The 27,229-nt window shown below is 46.9% G+C and overlaps 1 protein-coding gene across 2 annotated transcripts in view; it reads left to right on the top strand.

Annotated features, from left to right (window-relative positions):
- The first annotated feature begins 1,522 nt into the window (after positions 1-1,522).
- Positions 1,523-27,229, top strand: part of EBF2 (EBF transcription factor 2) — a 187,333-nt gene continuing 161,626 nt past the window's right edge. For both annotated transcript variants that reach the window (XM_025873970.2, XM_025873972.2), the window contains exons 1-6: positions 1,523-2,140; positions 4,629-4,785; positions 5,798-5,861; positions 6,159-6,214; positions 6,716-6,789; positions 12,902-12,970. In XM_025873970.2, the coding sequence (XP_025729755.1) occupies positions 2,010-2,140; positions 4,629-4,785; positions 5,798-5,861; positions 6,159-6,214; positions 6,716-6,789; positions 12,902-12,970 (551 nt within the window). In that variant the 5' untranslated portion in view covers positions 1,523-2,009. The remainder of the gene's footprint in view (positions 2,141-4,628; positions 4,786-5,797; positions 5,862-6,158; positions 6,215-6,715; positions 6,790-12,901; positions 12,971-27,229) is intronic.

Below are 27,229 nucleotides of genomic sequence, written 5' to 3' on the forward strand. Positions count from 1 at the left end.
GCTAGGGTCTCGGTTTGCCCCTGGGGTAGAGTAGAGGCGCAGATCGGTCCCTCGCTCAAGAGACCTGCATTTTCTGAAAAGTGCGAGCTTCCAGTCGGCTCTGGCAAACGAGTTGCAAGGCGCTGTGTCCTCTAGCGGCAAACTCTCGCAGTTCATTTCTGAGCGCTCACCTACACCTAAGGGATCTGGTCGAGAGTCAACTGACGCTCAAATTTGAGTCCTAAATGGGGGGAAAGTCTCCTGAATGTAATCCAGGCTTTAGCCAAGGCCCTCTCAGTAATGAAGCCGGGAGGCTCGGGCGCAGTCGCTCGAACTGTGGAACAGCTGATTTGTCTCCTCTACGGCAGATGGTCTTTGAGCACAGATTTGCATTCATTGTCTTCAAATCTGTTTTCGCGCTGGTGTTCTAGATTTCAGCAGCAGATCTATGCGCAGATCAGAATACAAAAGGAGAAGCAAGAAAATAACACCCAGCCGGGAGGATTTTTAATAGGCACCGTGAGCTGCCCGGCGTGGTTAAAAAGCCGTCTAGGGTTTCAGCTGTTTGGCTGACCTGCCGCCGCCTCCCGGCCACCAGCCCGCGGGCAACAAGGCGGCGACCGCACGCCCGTGGGCAAAGTTTCCGCGACTTCCCCACTGCCTCCCTGCAGCTCCTCTGCTGGCTACCCCCGGGCTTCGGGAACTGGAGTGGGGTGGAATGGGGGGACTCCCGGGACAACGCCGGGAAGCTCTCGCGCTCAGCGAACCGCGATCTGTCAGCAAGCTCTCATCTGCACGGGTGCGACTCCCGCTCACGTCTGCCCGGGGTATTTTCCTTAGCTCCTTGACCGTTTTCCGTGACACTCTATTTATTTGAATAGCACTTGAGCCTTGCTCGTCCCCCACCCTGCTGCTTTCATTCATATATCCTCCTCTCTCAACAACTTGTAAACCGCACACAAAATCTGAGTGTCACCACGAGACTCCAGGAGACTTGGGGAGAGCCATTCAGGGAACTGGGTTACTCTGGGGAACGTTTGCACAAAACATAAGTACATGTGGTCACACTCTCCGCTTCTTCACAAACATGCACACAGATTCAAGCCCGGAGAATGAGAATGAATATGCCTCCCCGCAGGCTACAAAAATTTGCATCTAGTGGCAAGATCCACGGAGTCTTCCTGCTCCCGCGGCCAGACTAAGCGGGGACATCCCAACCTGCGGGGGCTGACTACTCGGCTTCAGTGCAAGATTTGGGGGTCTCAGCCCACGCACCCACACGGGGTTCGGGCAAGGACGCAGCGTCCACGGCTTTCTGTCCCCTTTCACCTCCCGGACTCCCAGCAACGCTGAGCGTAGCGCGCGCCGCCGGAGGACGTCGGCCCGGCCTGCCCAGCGCCGGCCAATCCCGAGCGTCCATGCAAATGAGGCTCCTTATCGGGGCGCGGCTCCGCCTCCCGCGGCCGCGGCTGTAGTAACCCATTCATGGGGCCCGCGAGCGGCTGCAGCCTGGCTGCGCGGTGCTCCCAGCCACCGCCTCCTCTCGGCTCCGGGTCTTCCCCTTCCTTTTACAACTGATCCAGTTGGGGATTTTTTTTTTTTCTAAATTCGAGCGGTGGGGAGGAGCAGGGAGGGGGGACCAGGAGGAAGGGGAAAGATCAGGCAGCCATCAATCTCCTCCTGTTTCTCCCAGAACAGGTGATGCTTCTAAATTGTGATCACTTTCTGGAGGCAGCGCTGCCGCTGGAAGGATGCGAGCGACCTAGGACGGAGGCCCTGAGGCGGCAGATCTGAACTTGCGGAGGATAAATAGCAAACTTTAACTACATCAGTCCGCACCTCACGCGCGAAGCAAAGGACGGGTTATCTCTTTTTATCTCCCCCCCCCCCCAACGAGAGACTCAAACTTCGGCTCTTGATCCCTTTTCTTGGATTGCTTTGGAGGAGACGGTTTGGTGACAGCATTGGGAACAGTAGGGACAGTGTTGTAACTCGTATTTTTTAAAGCGACAGTAGACCAGACTTTTTAAATGTTTGGGATTCAAGATACTTTAGGAAGAGGACCAGCTCTGAAAGAGAAATCACTGGGTGCCGAGATGGATTCGGTCAGGTCCTGGGTCCGGAATGTCGGCGTGGTGGACGCCAATGTCGCGGCGCAGAGGTAACGATACGGCCTCACAGTTATTACGGTCTTAAATGCTTTTCTTCGTTCCCTTTCTCGCTCTCACCGTCTGTCTGTCTGTGTGCCTCCTCCCTCTCCCCCCATCTGTCGCCCTGGCCCCGCGCGCTGGAGCTCGACCTAGGACAGGCAGGTCGCTGCAGTCAGGGGGGACACTTACCCCGCAGCCGACACTCGAGTTTCCGAACTGCCTGGGTCGTTTGTGTTTCTCCCCCACTCCTTCCCCACAGACCACTCTTTGGGAAGAAAAATAACAAAGTGGCATCCAACGCTTTGCAGCTCAGCTCTTGGTCCTGCGATGCGGGCCCGGCCGGGATCGGAGCGCGAGGACCGGAGCTGGCAGCGGCGACTGCCGGAGAGCCGGCTTCCCGGCGCCTCCCGGGTTTCGCCACGCCGCTTGCAAGCGCCTCTCCTCCCGCATCTTGCCGGGTGATTCCTGAAGGCCGGAAGCCCCGCGGCCAGATGGCGGCGGCGACGCGAGGAGTGGGAGAGGCCGGAGCCGCTGCTGGGAAGGCAAAGAGGCCGGGAGCTCCGGGGCGTGGGGGTGGGGGGGCAGGCTGGAGGGTCCAGGCGCAGAGATAAAACAGTAGACCAGACGCACGGAAGAGCGGGTGAGGGAAGAGAAGGGTTTAAAAAGAGAAGACGAAGAAATAGCAGTAGAAAGAGCCGCAGAAGAAGAAGAAAGGCGAGGAGAGGAGACGGGCCGCAAACGCGGGGATCAGCAGCCTTTAGTTTTGCTAGTTACTGAAGTTGACTTTGTTTCTAAGCGTCCGCGTGCTAAGATAGTAAACGCCTTGTCTAGGGTGCCACCCCACGAAGGCATTCTGGTCCCTTTCCCTCATCACCACTGCTGAGCTGGGATTTGTGGTCTCCGCGTCCTTGCTTTCGAAAGACAGCCTCCCTCCCACAAACCCCAAAGAGCCCACGAACTTCTTCCCACGACTCCAGCCTTCCTATCCACTCTCCTGGCCATCTGCCTCTAAGTCCTGACATCACGCAGAGAAATGCCTCCTTTCCCAGACAGGCCGCGTCTCCAGGTGTCCCGGGTAGAGCGAACCAGCCGCCACCCTTGGAGGAGAGGAGACCCGGGCGGCCCGCTGCTCCCTCCTTTCTGCCGGAGCCCAGGGCGCGCCGATACCCCCGGCAGAGAGCACGAGGCAGAGGCGGCTTTCTGCCGCGGTCTGGGGACTCGCAGGGCTCAGGCGGAGGGAAATCAGGCGGCTTCACAGAGCCGGCTCCAAGGTGCATTTCCTTAGCCAAGCACCTTAAAGATACCTCCCCTACTTTCCTCCTCTCCCCGGATCAAATCATTGTTAAACTTGGAATAGGCAGCCCGAGGGGGGACTCTAGCCAAAATTTTACGCCATTCAAAAGAGTGAAAGTGCTCACACCCGGGGGTACGAGGCCCGGAGATCCCAGCGCCGCGGGGCAGCACTGGCCATCTGCGCGCTCCCCTGGGCCCTGGGACTTCTGTTAAATGTGATCTGGCGGTTAGTTTGTCCCCGGCCGCGACAGGTCTGCGAGGACGTGTGTGCACACGCTCAAAACGCTCAGGGGCGCCCCCGGGCCCTCCAACAGGGGTTTCGCGGTCAGCGGGTTTGGCTGGCGCCGCCGAGAGATGCAGCTTAAGCGGGGATCCCCCTGGCCCCAGGCGAGGACGCTCTCTGCCTCTTAATAACATTTTGCCTTCTCCAAGCGCAGCAGTTCTGGGGGCAGGGTCCCCAGTATCCCGCTGTCCGCAGTGGCCCGCGATCCTTGGTCCCGGGGATTCCACTCTGCCACTCTCCGGGGCGCAACTTTTCGGAAGAGCGAGGGAAGCGGGAGGAGAGGCCTCTCTCGGTAGGATGGAGGCTTGGGCTCTGGGTTTCCCGCCGCCCCCAGGACGTTCCCCACCCACCAACTTTTGGAGAGAGCAAGGAGTGCGTAATGGGCAGTAGCAATAGGTCTGGTAACGCCAATGAAGGTGAAGGAAATGGGTCACTTCTTCAAAAGTAAGGAGGATTTATTGCCCTAACCTAGGGGCCTAGTTCCCAATCCTGACCCAGCTGGCGGCTCCACTTGAGGGTGAAGATAGGGGCGGCCCTATGGAATAAGACTTGGGCTGCCTCCTTCGGGACTGCTTTGGGCCTTGGTCCGCAGCTGGCATCCTTTGGTCTCCACTAAAGGCTAGACTGTGAGCTGCTGGGCCCTGGGATGCCCAGAGGCTGGAACGGCGGACGGTGGCAGTGGACAGGGGCGTTGGCCCTGTCAGCCAACCCCTGTGGCCACTGCAACTACTTGAAAGAGTCCCCTCTTCTTAAACTGAATTGCAAAAAGGTCTGAGGGGCCCAGAACTCTGGACCTGGGATGGGGACCCTTGAACACCCGCCTCCCCCCCCCACCCCCGCGGTATTTGTGTGGGCATGTTGGTAACATGGTATCTTTCTCTCCTTCCCTCTGTCCGGGGTCCTCCATGTCTTTTCCTGTGCAGCGGAGTTGCCCTATCCCGGGCCCACTTTGAGAAGCAGCCTCCTTCTAACTTGAGGAAATCCAACTTCTTTCACTTCGTTCTGGCGCTCTATGACAGGCAGGGGCAGCCAGTGGAGATTGAGCGCACAGCCTTCGTTGATTTTGTGGAGAACGACAAAGTAAGTGGAGGTCCCCCTTTCTTCACGGCCTAATAACTACCTCCTTGCAAAGCACTAAAGATTCCATCTGTCACTCGTGACACTTTTCCACTCACATCATCAGGAATGATAAATCGAGGCTTCTCACCCCAGCCTCTGAATCAGTTGATTTCCCGGCACCTCCTCGCTGCGGGGGTGCTGGTGGCTCTGCGAACCCAGACTCTGGGGTCATTAGCAGAGCCTGGTCATGGACTGACCATGGTGCAAATGCCCTTCAGGCAGAGCATGCCCTTCTCCGGGTTATTTTTTGTTATTTTGCACCTGCCAGCGCCGGCAGAGTGGATACCCAGAGCCGAGTCTTGGCCCACCTTCCCCGTTGAGACTCCTCTCCCACTCTCGCTCCCCAGTGCAGTGTCCACTCTGACCCCAGCTCGGGTTTGGGGGCTGGATTCGATCTCAGATGAAATGGACATGTGATGAGAGGAAAGTCTCTTGCCCTCTCTGGGCCTGTGAGCTTTAGGGCTGGAGCTTCCTGAGGTCCCCCTTGAATCTGGGCCTGGGTCCCTGAGCTTGTGGCCCCAGAGGCTCTAGTCTTGGTGGGATAGAGCCAAATGCTACCCTTGCAAATGACAAGTCCCTGCATCTTTCTGCCAAGAGAAGCTTTGGGGCTTTTTAAGGATGGACAGAGCCCGTAGGGTTGGGTGGGGCCTGTTTAAAGGTATCCTGGTGCGGTGTCCTATTGTTGGGGCTGGGGAGCGGGGGGGGGGGGGGGCCCCTTCCGGGGGCCTTTTTTAGGGGGGGGGCAGAGGGGTTGCCGAGGGTCAAGTGGCCCAAGCCCTAGCAAGTTGCAGAGGTTGGCCCTGGGCAGACGCTCCTGCCCTTTGACCTGGGACTGGGCAGGGGGTTGTTCAAAGCTGCGGAGAGAGCCGGGGAAAGTCGGCGGGAGGCGGGGTGGGGTGCGCTCTCTAGTTTTTCCTTCTTTGGGTGGGGGGTGCTGGAAGGCAAGGGACTCGAATGCTGCCTGTCTTTTCAGGAACAAGGCAACGAGAAGACCAACAACGGTACCCACTATAAGTTACAGCTCCTCTACAGCAATGGTGAGCGCCTAGCGCCGGCTGCGGCGCCCGCACGTTTCTCTTGCTAGGAGGGCGGCTGACCACGTCGCAGTCGCTTGCGGGCAGCCTCCTGGCCTGGGGAGCGCAGGGCTGCGGGAGGCTCTGGCAGGGCCAGGGGCGGGTGGGCGGCCTTTGCTCCAGGACCGCACAGCCCGAGTGCTTGCCCGCAGTCGGGAGCCTGGAGCGGCTGCCCTGGCCTCGGTCCCCACAGCGGGGATGGGTTTGGGAGCCAAGAGCGGCTCCGCGGCCCTTACCTCGTGCCCGCCCCCTCCCCTGCAGGCGTGCGCACCGAGCAGGACCTGTACGTCAGGCTCATCGACTCGGTCACCAAGCAGGTGAGCCGGCGGGCTACCCCATCTCCTCTTGTCCCGTGCCCCCCCCCCCTGCATCTCCCCGCCTCCCGCCTGCCCCTGACCTCTGCCCACCCCCCACGGTTTCCTGGGTCAGACTTCACATGCTTCTCCACATCAGCTGGCAGTTTGTCCAACCTGGAGAACAATTATTTTCCCTCTCTCCTCCCTTGTTCTTCTTCTTTATGGTTGGGGTTGAGGGTAGGGGGGCAAAGGGGTGAAGAGAGGAAGCAATTGGTAGGAGATCCCGTCCCCCCAAACATTCCCTTTTGCAGGAATACGTCCTCACCAGGGCAAACTTCTCTATTATTCTTTTGCTTGAGTTAAGCAGGCCACAGCTCAGATTCTGGTTAACTTCTAATGAAGTAGTGGGCAGAGGGGGAAAAAACGATTCTGTGCTTGTTTTAACGTCCCCTTTCCTTTGTCTCTCCATTGCCTTCATATCTTCCCTTCCTGCCCCCCTCCCCCCCGCCAACTCCTTTGTAGCCCATAGCTTATGAGGGACAAAATAAGAATCCAGAAATGTGCCGAGTTCTCCTGACGCACGAAGTGATGTGCAGGTAAGTGTCACGTTTTTCCTGCGGGCTTTGCTGGAAAGCGGGGCAGGGGAGCCACGCCAGGCAGCTTGCGTGCATCCCAGCATTGACTTTTAGGAGTGGTGGCTCCAGGGGAGGGAGGCCTTACCCCGGGGGCTGATTTGCTAGAGTTCTCCCTTAAAGGCCAGATTCTTAGGGCATATCCTTTAAGACTCCAAAAGGAAACCCAGAACCACTCAGGATTTCAATCCCTGGCATCTCAGGAGTTTCCTCCGTTTTGAGGAAAGTCTCTGTTGTCCAGGGGTCAGTGGCAGCGCGGGGAGGGGCCGGGCAGCCCCTGGCCAAGTTTGGGGTCACAGACTTTCCCTGAATGGGTCTCCACCCGAGGTCCGCCCTGCTAGGTTACTGCCTGTCCTGCCTGCTCCGGGTAGATTTCCAGGAGGGTCCACTTGTGGAGTACGGGAGTCAAAGCACTGGCAAGACTTGCAGTCTGGGAGAGGGACTACCGGAGGGTGGAACCCACCCTCCCCACCCCCACCCCAACCGCTGAGGCACCTGTCTGTGATGCGGAAGCGTTTCCTTCCTCCGGGGATGTTGCTTCTCCAGTGATTTCCCTTGTCAGGGGAGTTTCAGGGGTCACGAGAAAGTACTGGGTAGAAAGAGCAGTCCGGTTGATCACTAGTGGGAGAGGTGGGGAGAGGACCCCATCGGGGGTATCCGGAGCAACAATTGGATTCTGAGCATCAAGTTGTGAGAGGTGCAGTCTACTCAGATTCCTGCATTTTCCCGCATCTTCTTTCCGGAGACCAGTCATTCCGTTTTGAGTCCTTTCTTCTGCTTGACTAGAAGAGAATTAAAAATTAGAAGAAATTCATCCACGCACTTAATTATTCATCCTTTCAACAAACGTTTGAGTACTGGGGACCCACCACAGCAAAAGAGAAAAGGAAACTCTGGAAAGAGGTGGTTATTTGACTATAAACATTTAAATGTCAAGTCCATACACGTTTTTCTTCCTCCCAAATCTCGGATTGGAGAGAAAGCCTCAGTTCCTCCTTGCTCTGCTGTTGCCCCAGTGAATAATCCACCAGCTCCAGACTTGCTAGTTTTGGGTAATTGCAGGCCATCTCATTTAGTCTGGACTGTTTTATGGGCAGCTCCCAGCAGCCTCGGCTCCCTCCCAACCCAGTCAGAAAGAAACCATAACAATCAGCCATGTTTGTTTTGGTTTTGACCAAGTATTAGAAAAACAAACTTTGCCAAATGCAAAGTTCATTTCTGCCAGTGGCCTCAGCGGAGCGGAATGGAGCTTCCCTGCCTGAGTAGCTGGGAGAGACCATGGGTGAGGGAATGAGCAGATAGCCACTCCATTATCCCAGGGCCCCTGATAGATTCGTTCAGAAAGGAAATGCAATTCCAAGAAGAGCTTGCATGTAACACCTAGATTAAATAGTTAGAACACTTTGATTGGGTTGGCTAATTGAAGGATTTTTTTTATCCCTCTTTATACTTTTAAATGTCTTTGTTTGGAGAGATTATCTTCTTAAAAGAAAAGAAAACAAACCCCGAAACTGGCCCATTGTCTGACGAATTATACCTATCACTTTAAATAACATTCGCACGCCCCATCCAGCTGTAGTTAAGGCTGACATTTTTATTTTTAAGCCCAATCAAATCCTCCTCATTTTATGCTGTTTAAGTAACAGCATCAATTTTTAAAGCCTCTAGTTTAGTCTGCATTAGTAACACAATATAAAAATTTAATGTACTGTAAATTCTTTGCATCTGAGACCTGGGAAGACGCTCTGCGATTTTCTTCCCAAAACTAGAATTTAAAACAAATATTAATTATGGGTAAATAAATGATCCATTGGATGGATACTGTGTATGGAGTGTGTGTGTGTGTGTGTGTGTGTATGTGTGTTTTGGGAGCTAGCTGGGATGATGGCAAATATTGGATGTATCCAGAGGGGAAGATCTCAATTTGTCAGTCAGAGCTGGCTGATTCTCCAATAAGGGAAAAAGTTCCTTCTCCCACATATTAGGAGCCAGGGAGAGCAGTCCATGATTGAGGGATGAATTAGATGCATGTTCTGAGAGTTTGCGTGGTGTTCTTGAGCATACCTGGGGATTTCCCTGAATGGTTTTATGTTCTGTAAGCCTTAGGAAAAAAAGCTCATAAACTGGCATTGAGTTTTCAGAGGGAACAAAATAAATCGCTTTAGGAATAACTTTTTCTCTCTTCCCCAGTTGTCTCTGCTCCTCTCTTTCCTGCTTTAGTTCCTCTTGCCAATTATTAGCAAGGAGAAATCTAGTTGTTATGTCGCGGCAAGCCACGCCTGTGCCCTCAATGCTCAGAGGGTTAAAAGATATTATAATTTGAACAGAAGTTGTCTCAAGGTCTACAGCTGGCTAATAACAGAGTTGTATTGAGCGCGAGCAAACCCCACAGCTGTGACTTTTCGCCACAAGGCGCAGGCTAGACAGGGCCCTAATCAGATGGGCCAGCCGGGCAGTGAGGCCAGTGTCTTTATCGGCCAGATGGTGTGAATTTAGACACTTTTGTTATGCAATCGCAGGGAGGAGTTGGGGAGAAGAAAACAAAACAAAAGCCACCATGCTGTGCGCTTATTTGAGTTTGAAATTAGAGACAGATTTTTGAAAGTTGAGGGTTGAATTTTAAAAACGATTTTGGAGGGGAAAGGGCACATTCGCTTGTCTTGAGCAGAAGTTTGACTGACTGGACACCCTGTGTCCAGGGCTGGGGCTTTTTTTCTTCTCCAGCCATCCCTTATCCCCCCCTTTTTAAATTCCTTTTGGAAAAAGGCAGGTAAGATTCAGGATTGGGATACAATTTTCCATATTTCCCCAGCTTCATCGCCAACTTGGTTTATTTTTTCTCTTTCCCTCTCTAAAGACTCTGTGAGATGGGGAGGACCACAGAGGCCTGTAGTGTTTGAGGGAAAAGGTTGAGAGTGTTTCAGGGAAAAGGTTCTCTGAGTAAGAATTAGAATAAAATAAACCAAACCCAGCCAAACTAAGGAGTGGAGGACCAACCTGCATTTTCATTCATTAGGGAGAAGGAGCCCTTCTGAGCCTCTCGTGATAGGAACACAATCAACCTAGTGCCAAGTTCACTTTCCTCTTCTCTTTGTTTATTTTTCCCCTTTCCTATTTTACAGTCTTGTTCAGTTTTAAAAAAACACTTACCAGGAACTTCAGACCTAGAAACTTGCTTGTTAGAAGATAACCCTCTAAAACCTTTTCACTAAAGTAGCTGAACCTGAAGTTGGTCGCACGGGCTTTGTCTCTACAGCAAAGGGAGAGGAGAATGGAGTTTGTCATCTGAGTAATTCAGGGCCCCAGCCCTTCAGGTCCACCATGCACATATCTGATCCCAGAGTGATTGTTTGGAGACTGTGGGTTCACGAATGTCCTCCACTTTCCACTTCCCTTTGCTTATGTTAATATTACTGGCATGAGGATGGAATGTCATTTAAGAAACCAGATTAAAAAAAAAAAAAACTAGGACATCTTGATGAGAACTTTTCTTAAAAAAAAAAAAAAGAAAAAGAAAGAAAGGAAAAGAATTAGTTTTGCCTCACCCAGAAAACATTTGAGAAGGGCTCAGATGGAGCACATGTAGTCCACTCCTATTATTTTTATACCTTTACTATTTCAGCCCAGTCACCAAGTGAGTGTCTTCTACATCTCTTCTGTGCTATTAACATTAAAGACTGTACTTAAATATGTTACTGTTGGAACATGGAAGATTGGGTCCTAAAGTTTCTCTGCATTTTTCTTTGAATATTGTTTCCTTCCCTGACGAGATTCTCCACATTGTATTACACTGGCACCAGGCTTACATTTTTATCTGTTTTTCTTTTCTTTCGGAGAAAATCCCCACGGAAAGCAGCTGAATTCAGCTGAGCTATTTTGCAAACTTACTCGGCCTCTTCAGAATCATTCCTTCTCAAACTAAACAGATTGGCACATCCTGACAGTCTGTGTTCTCGTAATTAAATTGTACCAGCATCGCACACATATTTGGGTTAGGCTGACATACTGCTGAGGTCAGAGGGGAGTCTAGCTAGAAGGTCTTTAGGTAACAAGCATGCCTGGGCTTTTGAAATTGTGTCGCTAAGGAAAAACGGTTTGCCTGAGCCGCATAGGTATTCTGCTGACATCAGCAACGGAAATAGGGAGAGGTGGGAGAGGGAAGTGGGTGGTGGTAGGGAGTTGGGGAGAGAGACAAGGGCTTTGGGAGGTGGGAATGCAGCTGGCCAGCATTTTTATTGGTGTTAATCTTGGGATGGATTGAAATTTTAAAAGTTAAGACCCAATATAATTTCAAAGGCAAAATATTATTTCAGAAAGTCCCCAGTGGCCAACTCGGGTATTTAAGAATGTTGAGACAATTTTTCTTTTATTTCCTACTAATTTGATTAAATTTCTTAAAACCTCCTAGCGCTCATTTGGTGAAACTTGTTTAGCACCTCTCCAGTATATCTTGCTCTTTGAGGAAGGTGGAATGAGTGGGTCACCGGGTAATCCCACGCATCCCTGTAGGAGCGAAGATGAACTTTAAAAGTTTTACAAAGACTCCTTTATTCATTTGTTTGTTTTTGATTCTGTGGAGGACCAGAGAGGACACGTGGACTGGAGACAGCCACAGAGCAAATCTGTGTCTGGGCTGGTAGTAGGGCCTAGGAGTCCCTGCTGCCTCATGGCCTCCCTCCTTTCCTCCTTCAGTCATCACTTCCAAAGAGGGCTTGGGGATCTCATTGCCTCACAGGCTTCCTAAACCAGGAAGGGACTCGGGAGTTAATCTCGTCCAGTATTTTAATTTTATATGTCAGGTTGGCAAAGCCCAGAAGGGTTAAACAGATTTGACTACATTCCCGCAGCTGCTTGGTGGCAACGTCTGATAGGACGCCAGAGACCCGATTCTCACTTTAGCCATCTTTCCATTGTGTTGCTTCGCTCTCAAACTTAAGCAGATTGTGGAAAGGGCAGTGCTGACGTCTAGTTGGCTTACTGCTAGTGTTTATGTGGCATAGTCTCCGACCAGTGTGGATAGTCATGTTTTGTTGTTGTTGTTTTTTTCTATGCCATGTCAAGGCTATATTCTTAAGCAACTACCATTGATGGTAGACCATGTGCTTGAAGGAGCCAAGAGGTATTCAGGAGCTTGCAGTGCCGGTGGCAGTGGGCAGCAAAAAGGGGACGTGATTTTCCAGTGCTTCCCCACCACCCATCTTCCTTTGCTTTTGTCACATCTGTCTAGGTCTTTCATACAGACACCTTTGGATTGGAGCATTTTGCTCTGCTCAGGTCTGACTGAGTCCTTCCTATCTGCTGTGATTGCTGTAGGGCTTCTTCTTTTCTCTCTCCCTCCCAGATAATTTCACAAGCCTTCCTCCAGCATCTACCAGGTACCCAGCACTTCGCTAGGTGGAAGTCTTGGGAGGTAGCATCTTCAAGATGGGACTTACAGAGGAAGTCCCATTTCTGGTCTGGACTTGGTGAAAATCATGGGAGAGATCATTTTACAGCTCTCTGCCTCATTTTCTCCCTATTTTACAATGTGTACCATGGTTCTGGTCTTCTTCCTTCATCTTTAGAAAATGACAGAAATGGATAAATAACTAAATGTTTATAAAGTACACTGAGTTCTCTGGAAAGATTAGTTATTAGTACCTAAGGTTGATAAAGCCAGGCAGCTACTTGGGGTCTATTTTATGCCTTTTCCTTTCCCTTCTTTCTTCAAATATTTATTAAGATGCAAAGACCTAAAAGATACAACCCTACAATCATTCAACATGGAACTGGAAGTGACCTTATAGATTTAAAAATCCAGTGCCCGTGGTTCAGAATACAAATATGGCTCCTGGGAAAGTTGTGATTTGCTGAGAATGACCCAGTTATAAACCATAGAGTGAGAATTTGAGAGAGTATCTTTGGGCTTCGGGTTCAGCGGTGTTTTTAAACATGGCCATAAATCCTGCGCTTGAGCAACTGAATGCTAAGAAGCTACCTAGGACATTTTTGTGAATGTTTCTACGTTGTATGCTCGTTGTCTTTTCTTGATTTTAACAAATTTCTTTTACTCTCTTGGTTCCTTCCCAATCTACAGTCGATGTTGCGAGAAGAAAAGTTGTGGGAACCGAAATGAGACTCCTTCAGACCCCGTCATCATCGACAGGTAGGGGGAGAAAGTGATTGAAACAATCATTCCTGGTTTCTTTCCTTTATGAATCTCCATGCTGAGTACTGATCGCTTGGGATTTGCCATAAGGTTTCATGCTATCTTCAAGGCAGAGCTAGTCCAACATGTGTTTTCTTGTTGTGGTTGGCCTTTCTTGGAAGAAATCAGAACCTTACTTTCTGAACATGTGTCTCTAAATCTATGATGAGATTCTTTTTCAGGTGCATTGATGTCAACCTAATGAGGAGTATGTGGATGGTAGAGGATGCCAGCTCTCCTATCTGGCAGAGCTGGGTCTCAGTAAGTTTCTTGGAAGAGGCAGTGTATCCCAAGTTAAGCGGCAACCCCTTCATCATTTTCAGTGATTGCTGTTGGCTTTGAAGACTATCAATTTAGGTTACAGTTTAGGGGATTATGACAAGCTCTCTCTTACACTGAGGGAGATTCCGTTCGACCACAGAGCATTGCATCCTGGGTCTTATGTTATATTCAGAGTGTGCAAAATTCTCTGGGACAAGATGCTAATTCACTGAAATGTGATTTAGGCATCCTCAGCTGTCTGTTTTTGTGATTGGAAACAGAACTTACAAACCAACGAAGAAATACCAAATTAACTTCCAGCAATCATGTAATTTTTAAGAAATCCCCTATTCCCACCCCTAATTTTTTCTCTTTCGTTAAAAAACGGAATAATTCCCTATTGCTTCTTTCTTTGGGTTTTCGTGTTTCTAGCCAGGTCCTGAAATGGATTGGAGAGACCACAGTCTCCAAAGTTGTTATTCCGATATTCCAATGAATTCTCAGTTGGGAGAATGGAACCTCTGGCATTCTTCCCAGAAAGCCAGCTTGGTTTCTTTGTGGAAGTGTAGCAGAGCCCTAGGAACGAGGAGGCTGGAATCCTGATCCTGTCCTCGCTCCTGACCTTGGACAAAGCACTCAGCATCTCTGCTCTTCAGAGGTACAACTGGAGGGTACTGCCTGCCATTCTAGGTTTCAGGAGGCTCCAGAAGTATCTGTCCATGGCAGTTTTGCAGTCTTCTCTGAGATGCTTGGAAGAGGTTGATAACCAAATGTAAAATGTTTGTTGCGTGTGTGGGGCACCTTTGCCATTGTAGAAAGTTCAGGTGAAACCCATTTTAGGGAGCTGTTTGGAATTTCCTTTTTGGTTTTGGTTTTTCTTTTTTTTCTGAAAGCGCATAGAAGCTCACAATGAAAGAGTTGTGAGAACTCTCTAGGGTCAGCCATCTTCCTCCTTTGACAGATGGAAGACTGGCCTGGGAATGCTGACATGACTTGCCCACGATTGCACAGCTGGGTGGAACAGAGCTGGCCCTAGAACACAGCCCTCTGTCCTTCTAAGCTCGTGCTCCTCTCACTGCCACAGCCTCCCTCTCCCGGCACCGTCTGTCCTGACTTACGCGACTTGGATGTGTTGATTGCATGTGGCCCCATTTCCCAACTTGCCAGGATGCCCTCAGGATCCCCTGGGGGAATTTCAAGCATATGAGAACAGGCTAGATGCAGACCCAGTCCTTTCCAGCGTGCACACTGACCTCACCAATCATCTCTCCTCCACACACCTTTGCTCACCTTTCAAGGTGGTCCTCCATCCTCATGACTAGTACCTCTTCTCTTGTCGTAAATGCCCCACAAACCAGCTTTTGAAATGGTTGCAAACCTACAAATGCCAAGCCGCATCTTACATCTCATCGGCACACATCCTAATGACTCCATGCAGAGCAGTTCTTACTTTAAGAAACCTCATATAGCCTGCACCTGCGGCTAAAGCCAAACATATTTGTACTTTCATCCTCTGTGATACACAGTTACATGTACAAAAGAAAGCAGTCTTTCTGCATGCACAGAGAGAGAAGATTTTCAAATTAGGTATTTTCACTGTTTGTGCTAGGATGCCTTACATTTTTCTCAGAAGGTGGACATTGTATCTTGGCTGCATATTATAGAACTTTATGTGGCTATGGCATTTATTTTTTTACTATCATTTGCACAATAAAACAGCCCAGTGAAGTCTCTGCATCACTTGAAATATGTGTTACTTTCAAAATGTTGCACATCTGCACATGGAAACGTAGGTACCCAAGGGTGCAGGTAAATTGGCCATCACCGGGGTTTTAGAGAACCCATTTTATTATAAACAGATGCATTTGTTATGTTTACTCACTGTAAGGCTTTTGTTTGCAGACATTGTTCCCTCTGGTCTTATTGCTCCTGGCTATCTTTGGGGCTTACCTTCGCCTCCTTCCCTTCATTGTGGAAGTAATGGGAGATAAAGTCAGGTTGCCATTTGTTCGAAGTGGGATGAGTGGTTTTTGTCATCCAGGGGTTTGGTTGAGTTGTGCATCCAGTTCAACGTCTGTCAACTTGGAGATGTTGAGATTCCCCCATGAGCACCCAATGGGTGCAAAGTAGTCTATTTTGGATTTCCTCTGAGTAAATATAGAACTCTCTTCTTTGCCCTTGTTCCTATAATGCCAACTAATTATCTCCTCCCCCTGCTCGCTCAATCTAACCAGATGCAGTTAATTTACACTGTCTCTCTTTGAGTTTTCTCACACAACAGGCACGCTCCACTCTGGCTCCAGGGAAGCCTATTTATTCCCTTGGAATTGTGCATGTTCGGGGGAAGGGATGGGGGGCTCAAGGGTGGTTCCCAAACTTTTCGCCACAAAGGACCCCTTCTATTGTTTCCCTTGGCTAACCCAGCGTTTTATAAGATTTTGCCTGCTAAACTGCAATTAACCAGTAATCATTCAGCTGTAATTCCATTTTTATTAATCAAAGACATACAACAGAATGGGAAGGAAAAACCTCATTCCAGAAATGCCCTTGATCTCATCAGTGGCCAATCAGAGGTTTTGGCTGGGATGAGACAACCAGTGTTACCACACTGACTCGATAAGACTTCCAGCTCAAACACAAAACAACTTGACTTTTCACTTAGTCCATGTGACCACATCCTGGGCAGATACTCAGTTTCCAATAAGCTGCTTGAAATATGAAAAATAGCTTTTACTACCTTGTGGCCCCTTCATTGAGAATCACTGGATTTTATAATAGGGCATCCCCCATTAAAGATTTGGTTCTTCATTTCCTAAGACTTAGCTCCAGACGAGGTTTTTTTTTTTTTCCTACTAAATTATTCCCTGCCTTGATTTTTTTTAGAAGCTTAAATTTAATTTTCATCCTCAGCTGTCTTTTCAGCATGGTTTTGTGAATTCTTGGGCAGCCACACCCCTCTCTAAAAAGCCAGGCCAGCACACAGCCCAGCAGGACTTACTGCTGAATCATGGGTCCCCAGCAGAGCCTTCTTTCTGTGTACAAATGTGTGCATGTGTAGAGTGGCAGTAGGGTTTATCAATTTTTAGTGTGAAAATCCAAAGTTCCTATTTGAAAGAAAAAAAAAACCCCAGCAGAACAAAACAAAACCAAACCAACAATGAAACCATAATCCTTACTTCAGTCTTTGGCCTAAATCTTGTCTATAAAGATCTGTGTGTGGTAAATAAAAATAAAAAGGCTCAAGTCTGATTTACATTTTGTGGTTTCAGAGCTAATCCAATCTTGTTTTTTCTGGGCTGTATTCTTTTCAGACTCTCTTCTCTGTCTGGAAGCCTCTTCTGACTATCTACTGAATCTCTGGGGCTCTCAGGATAATCTGGTGATCCACGGGAAGAGTATTTTAGGGAGAGTTTCACCGATGTAGGAGAGTGAAAAAGAGTCTTTACTATTCCAGTTCTTGTAGCCCATAAAAAATCAGATGGGTAGCGAGGGCAAGAATTCTTTTTGAGTCTTTGTAGGCTGTCTGTGCCCATGTGCATGTGCATAATGGTGCGATATTTTCTCTTAAAAGGGCAGATCAGCCTATGTTTCACATGCTAAATATCTCCATCTTTGGTCTTGGGATATTGGTTTCCATATTTCCGAACTCTGTTTCCAGGAGGACCATTTTCTGTATTGATGTAGTTTTATTAAATAAATTTTTAGTTGTGGAAAAATACACTCAACATAAAATTGATCATCTTAACCATTTTTAACTCTGCAGTTCAGTGGTTTAGGTACGTTCATGTGGTTGTGCAGTGAGCACCACCATGCATCTACAGAATTCTTTTATCTTGCAAAACTGAAACTCTGTCCCTATTGAGCCCTAACTCTCCACTCTTCTCCCACCCCCAGCTCCTGGCAGCCCCCATTCTACTTTCTGTCTCTATGAGCTTGACTACTCTGGGGGCCCCGCATAAGCAGAATCATACTGTATTTGTCCTTTTGTGACTGGCTTATTTCACTTAGCATAATGTCCTCAAGCTTCTTTTGTGTTGTAGCATGTGTCAAAATTTGCCTTCCTTTTTAAAGCTGAATAATATTCCATTTTGAATATATCATATTTGTTTATCTACTCATCTGTTGATGGACCCTTGGGTTGCGTCAGTCTTTGAGCTATTTGTGAACAAGCTGCTATGAACATGGGTGTGCAAAGTCTCTTTGAGTCTCTGTTTTCCCTTCTTTTGGCTATATACCTAGAAGTGGAATTGCTGGGCCATATGATAATTTGAGGAATGACCAAACCATTTCTATAGCAGCTACCTTATTTTATGTTCCCACCAACCATGCACAAAGGGCTCAATTTCTTCACACCCCCACATTATGTGATACTTTCTTTCTCACTCTCTTCTTTCTTTCTTTCAAGATTTATTTATTTATTTATTTGAGAGAGAGAGCTCAAGAGCACGTGTGTGGGAACAGGGGGAAGAACAGAGGGGAGGGAGAGGGAGGGAAAGAATTTTAAGCAGACTCCCAGCTGAGCACAGAGCCTGATACAGGGCTTGATCCCACCACCCTGAGATCATGACCTGAGCTGAAACCAAGAGTTGGATCCTGAACTGACTGAGCCACCCAGGCACCCCTCTTTTTTTTTTTTTTTTTTAATAGTTGTAATCCCAAGTTTTTTTCCTGTTGTCATCTTGGTAGGCATCTTCACCTGCTGCTTTCCCTTCTGGTTCAAGCTTCCTGTTTGCTCTTTATCTGCCATTTGGCTGGCACATCCTTTTCTTGCCTCTTTCTACCGCATCGACTACCTTGTTCCATTGCAGTGCGTGTTTGGCTCCTCTTTCCTCTGGCCCATACTTGTTATTCCTCTCTCCATTGTATCGCTTAACTCCAGGAAAGTATTATTTGTGGGATGGGAACTTCCAGAGAATAACTGTGGGGAGTAAAGCCCTTATCGACCTTCTGTGCATGCTAGAGGGTATTGCATTGAACCGGAATACTAGAGTTTTTATTAACTTATCAAATGAACTCCATATTCATCTCTTCTTGATTTGTGGTGAAGATTCAGCTTTGAGCCCCTCTATTCCTTTCAGCATAGAAGCAGTATTTGGATGGTAGTTGGAGTTGAGCTCCTGCTGAGATTTATGTCCACAAAGCCTAGGGGATTCCTGCCATCTTACGCCACTCAGGCTGCTTTTCAATCTGTGACTACTCCTTCCCTTTCCCTAGAAATGGACATGCCAGACATATCAGTAGAGGCACCTCCTGAACAAGGATTTCTGTCTCCGAGAAGGATGGATAAGACCGATACTCAACACTTAACTGACACTTACTGTGTGCTGGGCATTGTGCTAAGCAATTTGCACTAATTAAATAATCTTCTTAATTAATCTTCAGTGGTTGAAAAAAGTTTCAAATTTATGGAGAAAAAAGTGAGTCTTAAGGAGTTGGGGAACTTAGCCAAAGTACCATAGCCAGTTTCAGTGGTAAAATTGCATATATACAATGGAATATTACTCAGCCATCAGGATGAATACCCAACTTTTGCATCAACATGGGTGGGACTGGAGGAGATGATGCTAAGTGAAATAAGTCAAGCAGAGAAAGTCAATTATATGGTTTCACTTATTTGTGGAACATAAGGAACAGCATGGAGGACATTAGGAGAAGGAAGGGAAAAATGAAGGGGGGGAAATCGGAGGGAGAGAGGAACCACGAGAGACTATGGACTCTGAGAAACAAACAGGGTTTTAGAGGGGAGCGGGGAGGGAGGATTGGTTAGCCCGGTGATGGGTATTAAAGAGGGCATGTACTGCATGGAGCACTGGATGTTATGCACAAACAATGAATCACGGAACACTACATCAAAAACGAATGATGTACTGTATGTTGACTAACATAACATAATAAAAAAAAGAAAAAAATTGGAGTGTAATTAATGGGTGGAAGTTCCAGAGAAAAAGACATTGGTCTAAAGGAAGGAAAAACGTTCCAGAATTTAGAGCTGTGAAAGAGTGGAAAAACCTGGGGAGTATGGTCTGGAAGCACTCTTGATGGGATCGTCAGAGAGGGGATCTGTTCTCTGGGAAGTGGTGGGCACTGTTGGCTCCCGAAGTGCCATTTAACTCTGAGGTTGTACAAGTCACATTCATGTGTGTGACAGATTTGATGGAATATCAGTCCTCAGTCCCCATGATGGAGAGGCAGCATTGTGTAGCAGATATGGTCTTGGACTAGGATCAGGATGCCTGCTTCTGGCCCTGGATCATGCATGTTACAGAGGTCATGTGCTGCCTCTTTGGGCCTCAGTTTCCCCTATTTGTAAAAAGAAGTGCATTGGATTAATGGACGACCTTTACATTACCTTCCAGCTCTGAATTCTCTGATTCTAGCAGAGGGTCCAGGTTTGGGTGTCAGACGTGCTAATTTATCAGCCTTGCTCATCAATAATTTACGGGAGCTATTAATATGTGCCTTCCATGCCCAGACTCCCATCTCTAGTGTAGGGGAGCCCAGTGCTGCGAAGAGTCTACAAAAGCCTGGCCCCAGGCTATTTTTTTTTTTTTTTTAGTGAAAATTCCATTCTCTCAGAGAGGGTGTAGATTTTCTCACTAAAAAACACAGATTATCTGCTCAAAATGAATGCATCGTTCTTTCTTGTTCTTTGTCCTTTGTTGTCTAGTAAAATCTTTGCCAGTTTCTTGGTCATTTTTGGGAGACACAGAGAGGAGAAGGGACTCTTCTACTTGCTGGTGTAGGAAAAAAAAGCGCTTTGGGTTGCAGCACTTAACGTGATGACAGCCTGGATCAAGTGGTAAATAAGAAATGAAATTTCCTTTGAGAAAATCCCTCTCTTTCTGCTGATTAAAGAGATGGTACAGAAGAGTTATGATGTTTACTTCTGTTGTTGGGTTAGTGTGTAAGAGCTATACTTATTCTACTTGACGGACCAGACTTCTTAGATTTGCAGAACTTTAAGATTTGACACAGACTAGCTCAATCATCTGTATATCAGTTCATTCCATCATTCATTCATTTAAGATATTTTTCAGTTATTCAGGTATTAAGCAAATTATTTGTGAACTTCAGGCACTAAGAGACCATCAGGGAATATAAGAGCCATGGTTCCTACTCTCATGGAGCTGACAGCTTAAATAATCACACAGTAAAATATATATTTACCAATTGTGAAAAGTACTCAGAAGACGAGGTGAATGGCTGGCAGACAGGTTCTAACTTTCTAGTCCCATCATTTCTTTCCCCATGAATCAAAATGGAATCAGAATGTCTGTTTCATCAAGCAGACCTTGAATATGTCCTCCTCTCTCCCTTTGCAGATACCAACTCTACCTGGAGTACCCACCCCAAATTCTGCTAGTATAAATCCTATCTGTTTTCCAAGACTTGCTTTGGATTCTGCCTCTTCAAAGATATCAGTTCTTTTTTTTTTATTATTATGTTATGTTAATCGCCAAAGATATCAGTTCTTATAGCCAAAGTCTTCTCACTTGACCTTTGTCACCTGTGCTTGCTCTTGTTAGGATGTATGGATATTGCCATCTTTTTACCTATTTGGGTTTGCCTGACATTTCCAAACATATTGTAATTCTTGGATACCAGACATCATATGTCACTTAAGTCTATAATATTTTTTAGCTTTGTGATGGTACTATTAATAATGCCTTTCTCAATGAGTCGTGGTATTAAAAACATTAGTGCATGTAAAGTGACCACCATAGTGTATTAACGGAAGAGATGCTTTAAAAAGTCATGGCAATTATTACCTTGTATCTCCCACAGTGTCTATCCAGTGGTTTGGATACTATAGTCACTCAGTAAATATTAGTTGGCAGATTAATCTGTGACTGCCAAGCCTTGAAGAGTTTGGATGACTGAGTCCTTTGCCAATTCATATAGGACCTTTCCTGTAACTAGTTGTATTTGACTACTGCTTAGCAGTCTTACCCCCAGTGGCAAACAGGTACAAAACAATGCCAAGAACAGATATCTGGGGCTGTGGGGCAGAATGAATCACTCAGTAAATGTTTATCAAGGGTCTCTTATATTATAGACTTTGCAAGGGGCTCCTAAGAATAATAAAATTGGATAGACATGAAGCTTTCCCATCAGGAGCTTATAGTTCAGATGGAAAAGCAAAGGATGTGCAGAAAAAACTGTGATGCAATGGAAAATGCAAAAACTACCCCAAGAGAGGTGGAGATTAAAGCTCTGAAGACCTGTAGTGGGGAGATGATTTTCATCTAAGTAGAGGTGTGAGGATGTGACGACTGTAAGTTAGACATTCCTGGCTGAGGTCAAAGGGCATTCTAGGAGGAAAGTATGTAGGAGAAGACATATAGAAAGGAAAGGCTTTCCTAAATCTGCTCATAGTTTTACAAGTGCAGGGATATGTGTGAAGAGGGGGCAGTAGGAGAAGTTAGAAAGATTATTTGGGTCCGGATTTTGTAGGATTTTATGTGCCTGCACAGAAGTATTTTGACATATTTTGTTGGTTGGTGGAAAGACATCAGAAGACTTTGAGTAGTGCAATTTCGTGGTCAGGTCAATATTTTGGAGGGATGACTTTGAGGATGAATTGGAAAAGGGAGAGTGGAAGTAAGGGAACCTATTAGGAAGGTGTTACCAATAGTTCACAAATGCTTTTTGGGGGGGGGGATTTATCAGTTTATGTGCCAGAGCTTGGCATTATTTCCATTACCCTGTAATACCAGGAATTGGGAAGATGGGCAGTCTTCAAATTTTGTGACTTCCTATAAAAATATCCCGGTTTCTGATTTAGTTTCTTTCATCTTCTTCTGGATGTGCTCCCTTTCCCACCAGTAGTGGTTGGGAGGTGGGTTTTCCCTGTCAGATACCAGTCACTGGAGGTAAAAGGCCCATTTTCTCACCTCTCCACATTTCACTTCCCCTCCCCCAATACACCCACCACTCCAAAGCTTTTGCTGATGTTGCCACTTGTCCCCATGAGTACACGTCCTTTGTTCACTGGAAAGCTCAGATCCTTTGCAAAGAACTGCTGTTGTACCATCTGGCAATCTGTGAATTTTTTAGTAGCCTGGATGTTTGTGAGAAAGCAGGAACTCAGAGGCCAGAATCCAAACCATTTAAAAGTACTTCTTCAGAAAAGAGGTGAAAAAACCCAAACCAGTTCACCTTTACTAGCATTTTCTAATTCAGAGTGCTTGCACAGGTCCCCTGGATCAATTCCCAGTGAAAATCAGAGGACCAAGTAGTTGCATGCAGTTATGCAGAACAAATAATGGTATGCTTCAACTTCCAGCTTCTTCCCCTAAACTGGTGTGATGTGATTGACAGCAGATTTGCCCGGAAGTGGGTGAGTCAAGAGTAGAAGAACCGTACTCTGAAATTGTTCTATGCTGGAAATAAGAAATAGGTGTTTGTTTCTAGGAAAGGTATTTCTTTTCGGAGTTGTCTAGCTGGCTCTCAGGGGAACAAAGGACTTTGACCTGGGGAAAGATTGATAAGATGCATGTTCATCCAGAGAGAAACTTCTAGAACTTCCAGTTTGTTCTTTCTTTTGCTGTTTGAGCAAATTGGGCTAGATAAGTTCTTCTGGGTCTATCTTTAACCAGCCAAGGGGCTAACAAGCCAAATGGTTGGGAAATATGACATATCCCAAGGAGATAAGAAGGAAGTTATCCACAGATAGGGTTCTACCCATTAGGACTTGATTAGATGATTTATTGATTGAAATCTTATGAGAATTGTTCTCTGTTGCTCTGTTCTTCACATTGACCTAGAGTTGCAATTGGAGGGGGCATTTGCTCAAAAGGAAAGTGGTTGGGTGACAAGAAGCTCAAAGCATATTAGGCAGCCTAGACCCAAGTCTATAAAGAATCAGCATTTCATCAGCCTGGACTGGGTAATTAATTAAATGATTGTCCTCCAGGAAGGTTTTGTTCTAAACTCAAACTCTCCCAGCCCCCTCAAGACCACCAAGGAGCCAGAACTGGTGAGAAATGCTGCAGCTGCTCACATATAACAGGAGCTTTTGAAAAGGAAATAGGGAGAAATTCCTAATCCCACTGATACGATCCATGGCAGGAATGGAAGAATTTGCAGGGATGGAACCAGTTGGATTCAGGCCAGCACTTTGGGGTTAACACCTGCATTTTCTAAGGCACATAGGGTGCCAGGACTTCTTAAAAAGAGAACTCACAGAATGGTCATGCATTCCGGGTCATTGTAACTTCGTATGCTGTTATTCACGCATAGGACCTCCAATAAAGCCCTGAGGTGGGTCTCTGTGGAGACAAAGGGCAAGCCTTTTGTTTGTTTGTTTTGGGTCCAGATTTGCATGGTTGTGCAGGACATTTTCTGATTGATTTAAAGCTATGCACATGACTCATCTTAACTATGTACTGGGACTGTCACCCCACATTTCAGATGAGAAAACTCGAAGAGCGACTCCTTCAGTGGCCATGTAGCAAGCAGGTCAAAGATTCAACTGGGATTAGAGGCAAGATCTCTAGCTCCCAGGACAAAACTCTCATGGTCTATGCAAGGAGAGGACAGGGAAAACAATGGCATTCATGACAAATACGGTGTTGCTGAATTGCAAAGCTTCTAACTGGGCTGGAGCTTTGGAGGATTCATCACCTTTGAAGCACCATGCCATGGATCAGACTGACGACATTTTCCTTCACTATATAATCAGTAATTTTGTATGTAGCCAGTTTGTTCTGTGTAAAAGGCTTTCTCTTACCTACAAGAAATAAGGCTGTATGTACAACACAGATTTATGACATGTGGATTACATACGTGAAGTGGCTATTATTCCTGCCATGTGATAATAAGTGTAGCAAAATCTGGCTTCAGATCTAGGTTTGACCACTCCTCTATGCCATTCATGCATTTACTCACTCATTCATTTCCTGCCTCTCATTGAGTCTGGACTTGCCAGATTTAGCAAATAAAAATATGGGATGCCCAGTTAAATTTAAATATCACATAAACATGAATGATTTTTTTTGGTGTAAGTACATCCTAGTTAAATTTGTATTTCAGATACACAGCAAATATATTTTCAGTGTAATCCTTTCCCATGCGATATTTTGGATATACTTAGACTGAAAAAAAAAAATCATTTGTTGTTATCTGAAATTCAAAATTAACTGGGCATCCTGTATTTTATTTGGCAACCCTACCTGAATCCCAGTTTCTTATCTGAAGAATAGGGGATTGAGGGCTGCCTTATAGCCCTGGGCTGGGGAGAGACGATGTGTATGAGAGCCCTGTGCCATGACTGGCCCCAGGGCGAATTAGCACATGCTCAGTTCCTTCCTTTTCATGTTTTTTTTCCCCTACCTTCAGGTAGGGGTCATCATTACCTTCTTGTCTATGTGGAAGTTGACTCACACTTAGGAGATTCATTTAGGAGGCTGATAGGGGAGCAGAAAGCACGATCGGGAACCATCAGCAATCCCTGACTGCCTCCCTCCCCCGCCCCATGCCCCCAGTCTTTGCCAGTTTCTCCACCCAGACCCCCTCCTCAGAGTTCTGTCTCTTGTCTCTTTTTGTCACCTCTCAGTGCCTTGCTCTCATGCTCTGTCTAGACCCTGTTTTATGGACTTGTCGCCTCCTTTGCATTGCTTTTGCTTAGTGTCCACTGTCCATCTCCTGTTCACTTTCATTCTGACTTCCCTGAAAGCCTTTGTTCAGCGTTCCCCTAAGTCTCCTTCAGCGCTTCAAACATGTGGGATTGTTTAGGCTCGAGTGATAAATTGCACAGAGTTAAAGGTAAAGGGGAAGCTCCTCTTTCCCCACTTGGTCTTGGCTGACGTTTGAACAAGAGCCAGACTTTACTTCGATTTAATGCTAACAGTCCACTTGATGCTTGCCCAAGTAAATGTAGAATGGCTAATGCATTTTATCATCCAGATGTTGAGTCACAAGATGAAGGATAACCACCATTTAGACATATATCTGGGTAATTTAGTGAACTGAAAAAAAAAATCTAACTTTGAAAATTTGGTGCCATTTTGGATGTTGAAAAACGGATGGCAGATTTTAAAATTCCGCTCTTGCTTTCCTCACTTCCCTTGTACTCCACCCTGTCCCCATCTCCCTCTTTTTTCCTTTGTTGACCTTTCCTTTTACTTCCTGCCTTTGGTTTTAGGGTATCCCTTGCTCCCCCCCCGCACCTTGCCTCACATTTTCAGTGAGGTGTCTAACCTTGATTCCGACACGGGCTGTCAGAAACAGTTCCGTGAGCAACTTGTACCCTAGTGCCTTTCTCCTCAATCCCGTCTTTCTTCTTTTCATTCCCTGATGAAGAATGAAATGCTGGCTTCACTGTAGGTGTTCTGTTTATAACTCCGGCTTGGCGGTTTTCGCTTCGAGTGGAGTCCATTGAGCTTGTAAATTGTATTGGATCAGTGAGCCCATAATGAGACCTCCAAACCCAAACAGTGGAAGTCTGCTGGGATTTTATTGTTCATAAAGCTTTTTCCCTGGGGAGGGATAGAGTCATTAGGTGTGCACTGTGTTTAATATTTGGTCATGACAGGAAGCAATAATTTTCTATTTTTATGGTGGCTTCTGAGTTTTTAAAGCAATTGTCTAATTCCCATCACTGAGACTGGAAGCAAATTAACCAGACAGTGAGGTAAGCCTGGATGTGGTTTTGGTCAGGGCCTATCTGGTTTATCATCTTTCTCCATCCTGTGCCTGAACTCTGCTACTCTGATGGTTGGCACCTGCCCACTCATGGGTGTAACTTATTATTTGGAGTCCCCTGAACTCTTCTTATCAGGTAGAAATGTTCTTTCTGTAAAGAGGATGTGGAGCTGTGGGCTCTTCTTTGAGAAGCCCTCCCCTGTCCTTTCAGACTGTCCCCTCCTCACATGAGAGAAGTGTGTAAGGTTTTTCAAAATTGGCACCATCCTGAAAAAGCCTGCCTCTCTGCTTCGTAACCTCGGATGAGGCAGATGGATTTGAGTGGGACATCTATTCTAAAGATTTGCAACCTAGTCCAGCATTAAGAAGCCCCCAGTCAAGGTGTTAGGTCTCCTCACTTCACAAAGGGTGGGGGGATGCTTTGGCTTAGAAACCTCTGAAAGAGAGCCCAAGCCTAAAACTCTGCAGACCAGGGCAGAAAGATCAGTTTGGTCAGTTGGCATGATTTCTATCAGTTGGGCCAGACTGACCTGCGATGCTGGAACAGGAGGTAGGAATTTTCCAAGGGCATGGGCTCAGCTGTTCCCCACTCACATCTGTAAAGGGCCATAACTAGTAGATTACTCCACAGGTCACGGGGTCAATAGTCCACTGACTGCTAGATGCGAGTCTATCCTGGCAGCAGGGTTTGAAGCCCCATGGAAATAGAATTCTGTGATGTAATTCTGAGCATAAGGAAGGTTGAACAGAAGGCTAGTTGTTTTGAAACCCATTCCGTCTGTACATCATCTTGGTCTCTTCAGCATTATTTTCCCCCCTGGTAGAAGACTAAAAATGAGGCATCAGTGACATGCTTCTTTGGGAAGTCACAGCCTACCATTTTTTGAGTTTTACAGCGTTTAGCAGGAACCAGCTGGGCAAAATTGTGTCCGAAAAAAATTGTCATGCTTGACCTGACCTACAGAGCTATGGAACCGACTCTTAACTCTTAAATCAGATGTGATGACTTTGAGAAAAACTTCCTGAAATCTCCCTGGCATGGGAAGCCTAGACTTGTTGCACGTAAGTGGATTCCAGGGAAGGTTAGGGAGCCATGGACTAAAGGCAGAAAACCAGAGCCAGGGAGTAAATGAAAGGATCTTTTTTCCAAACCCAAGTCACACATACCTATCCTCTGAAATATTATGCCTGCAGAGGGAGAGGATGTCTAATACCTTCCCAAGGTGTCGGTGTTTGCCTCCCTCCCTTTCCCCTCTCCCCCGCCATCTTCTTCTTCTTCTTCTTTTTTTTTTTTTTTTTTTTTTTTTTTTT

Source organism: Callorhinus ursinus, unplaced genomic scaffold, assembly GCF_003265705.2.
Source record: "Callorhinus ursinus isolate GAN/ISIS: 27379988/994484 unplaced genomic scaffold, GSC_fseal_2.0 scaffold4, whole genome shotgun sequence".
NCBI lineage: Eukaryota > Metazoa > Chordata > Mammalia > Carnivora > Otariidae > Callorhinus > Callorhinus ursinus.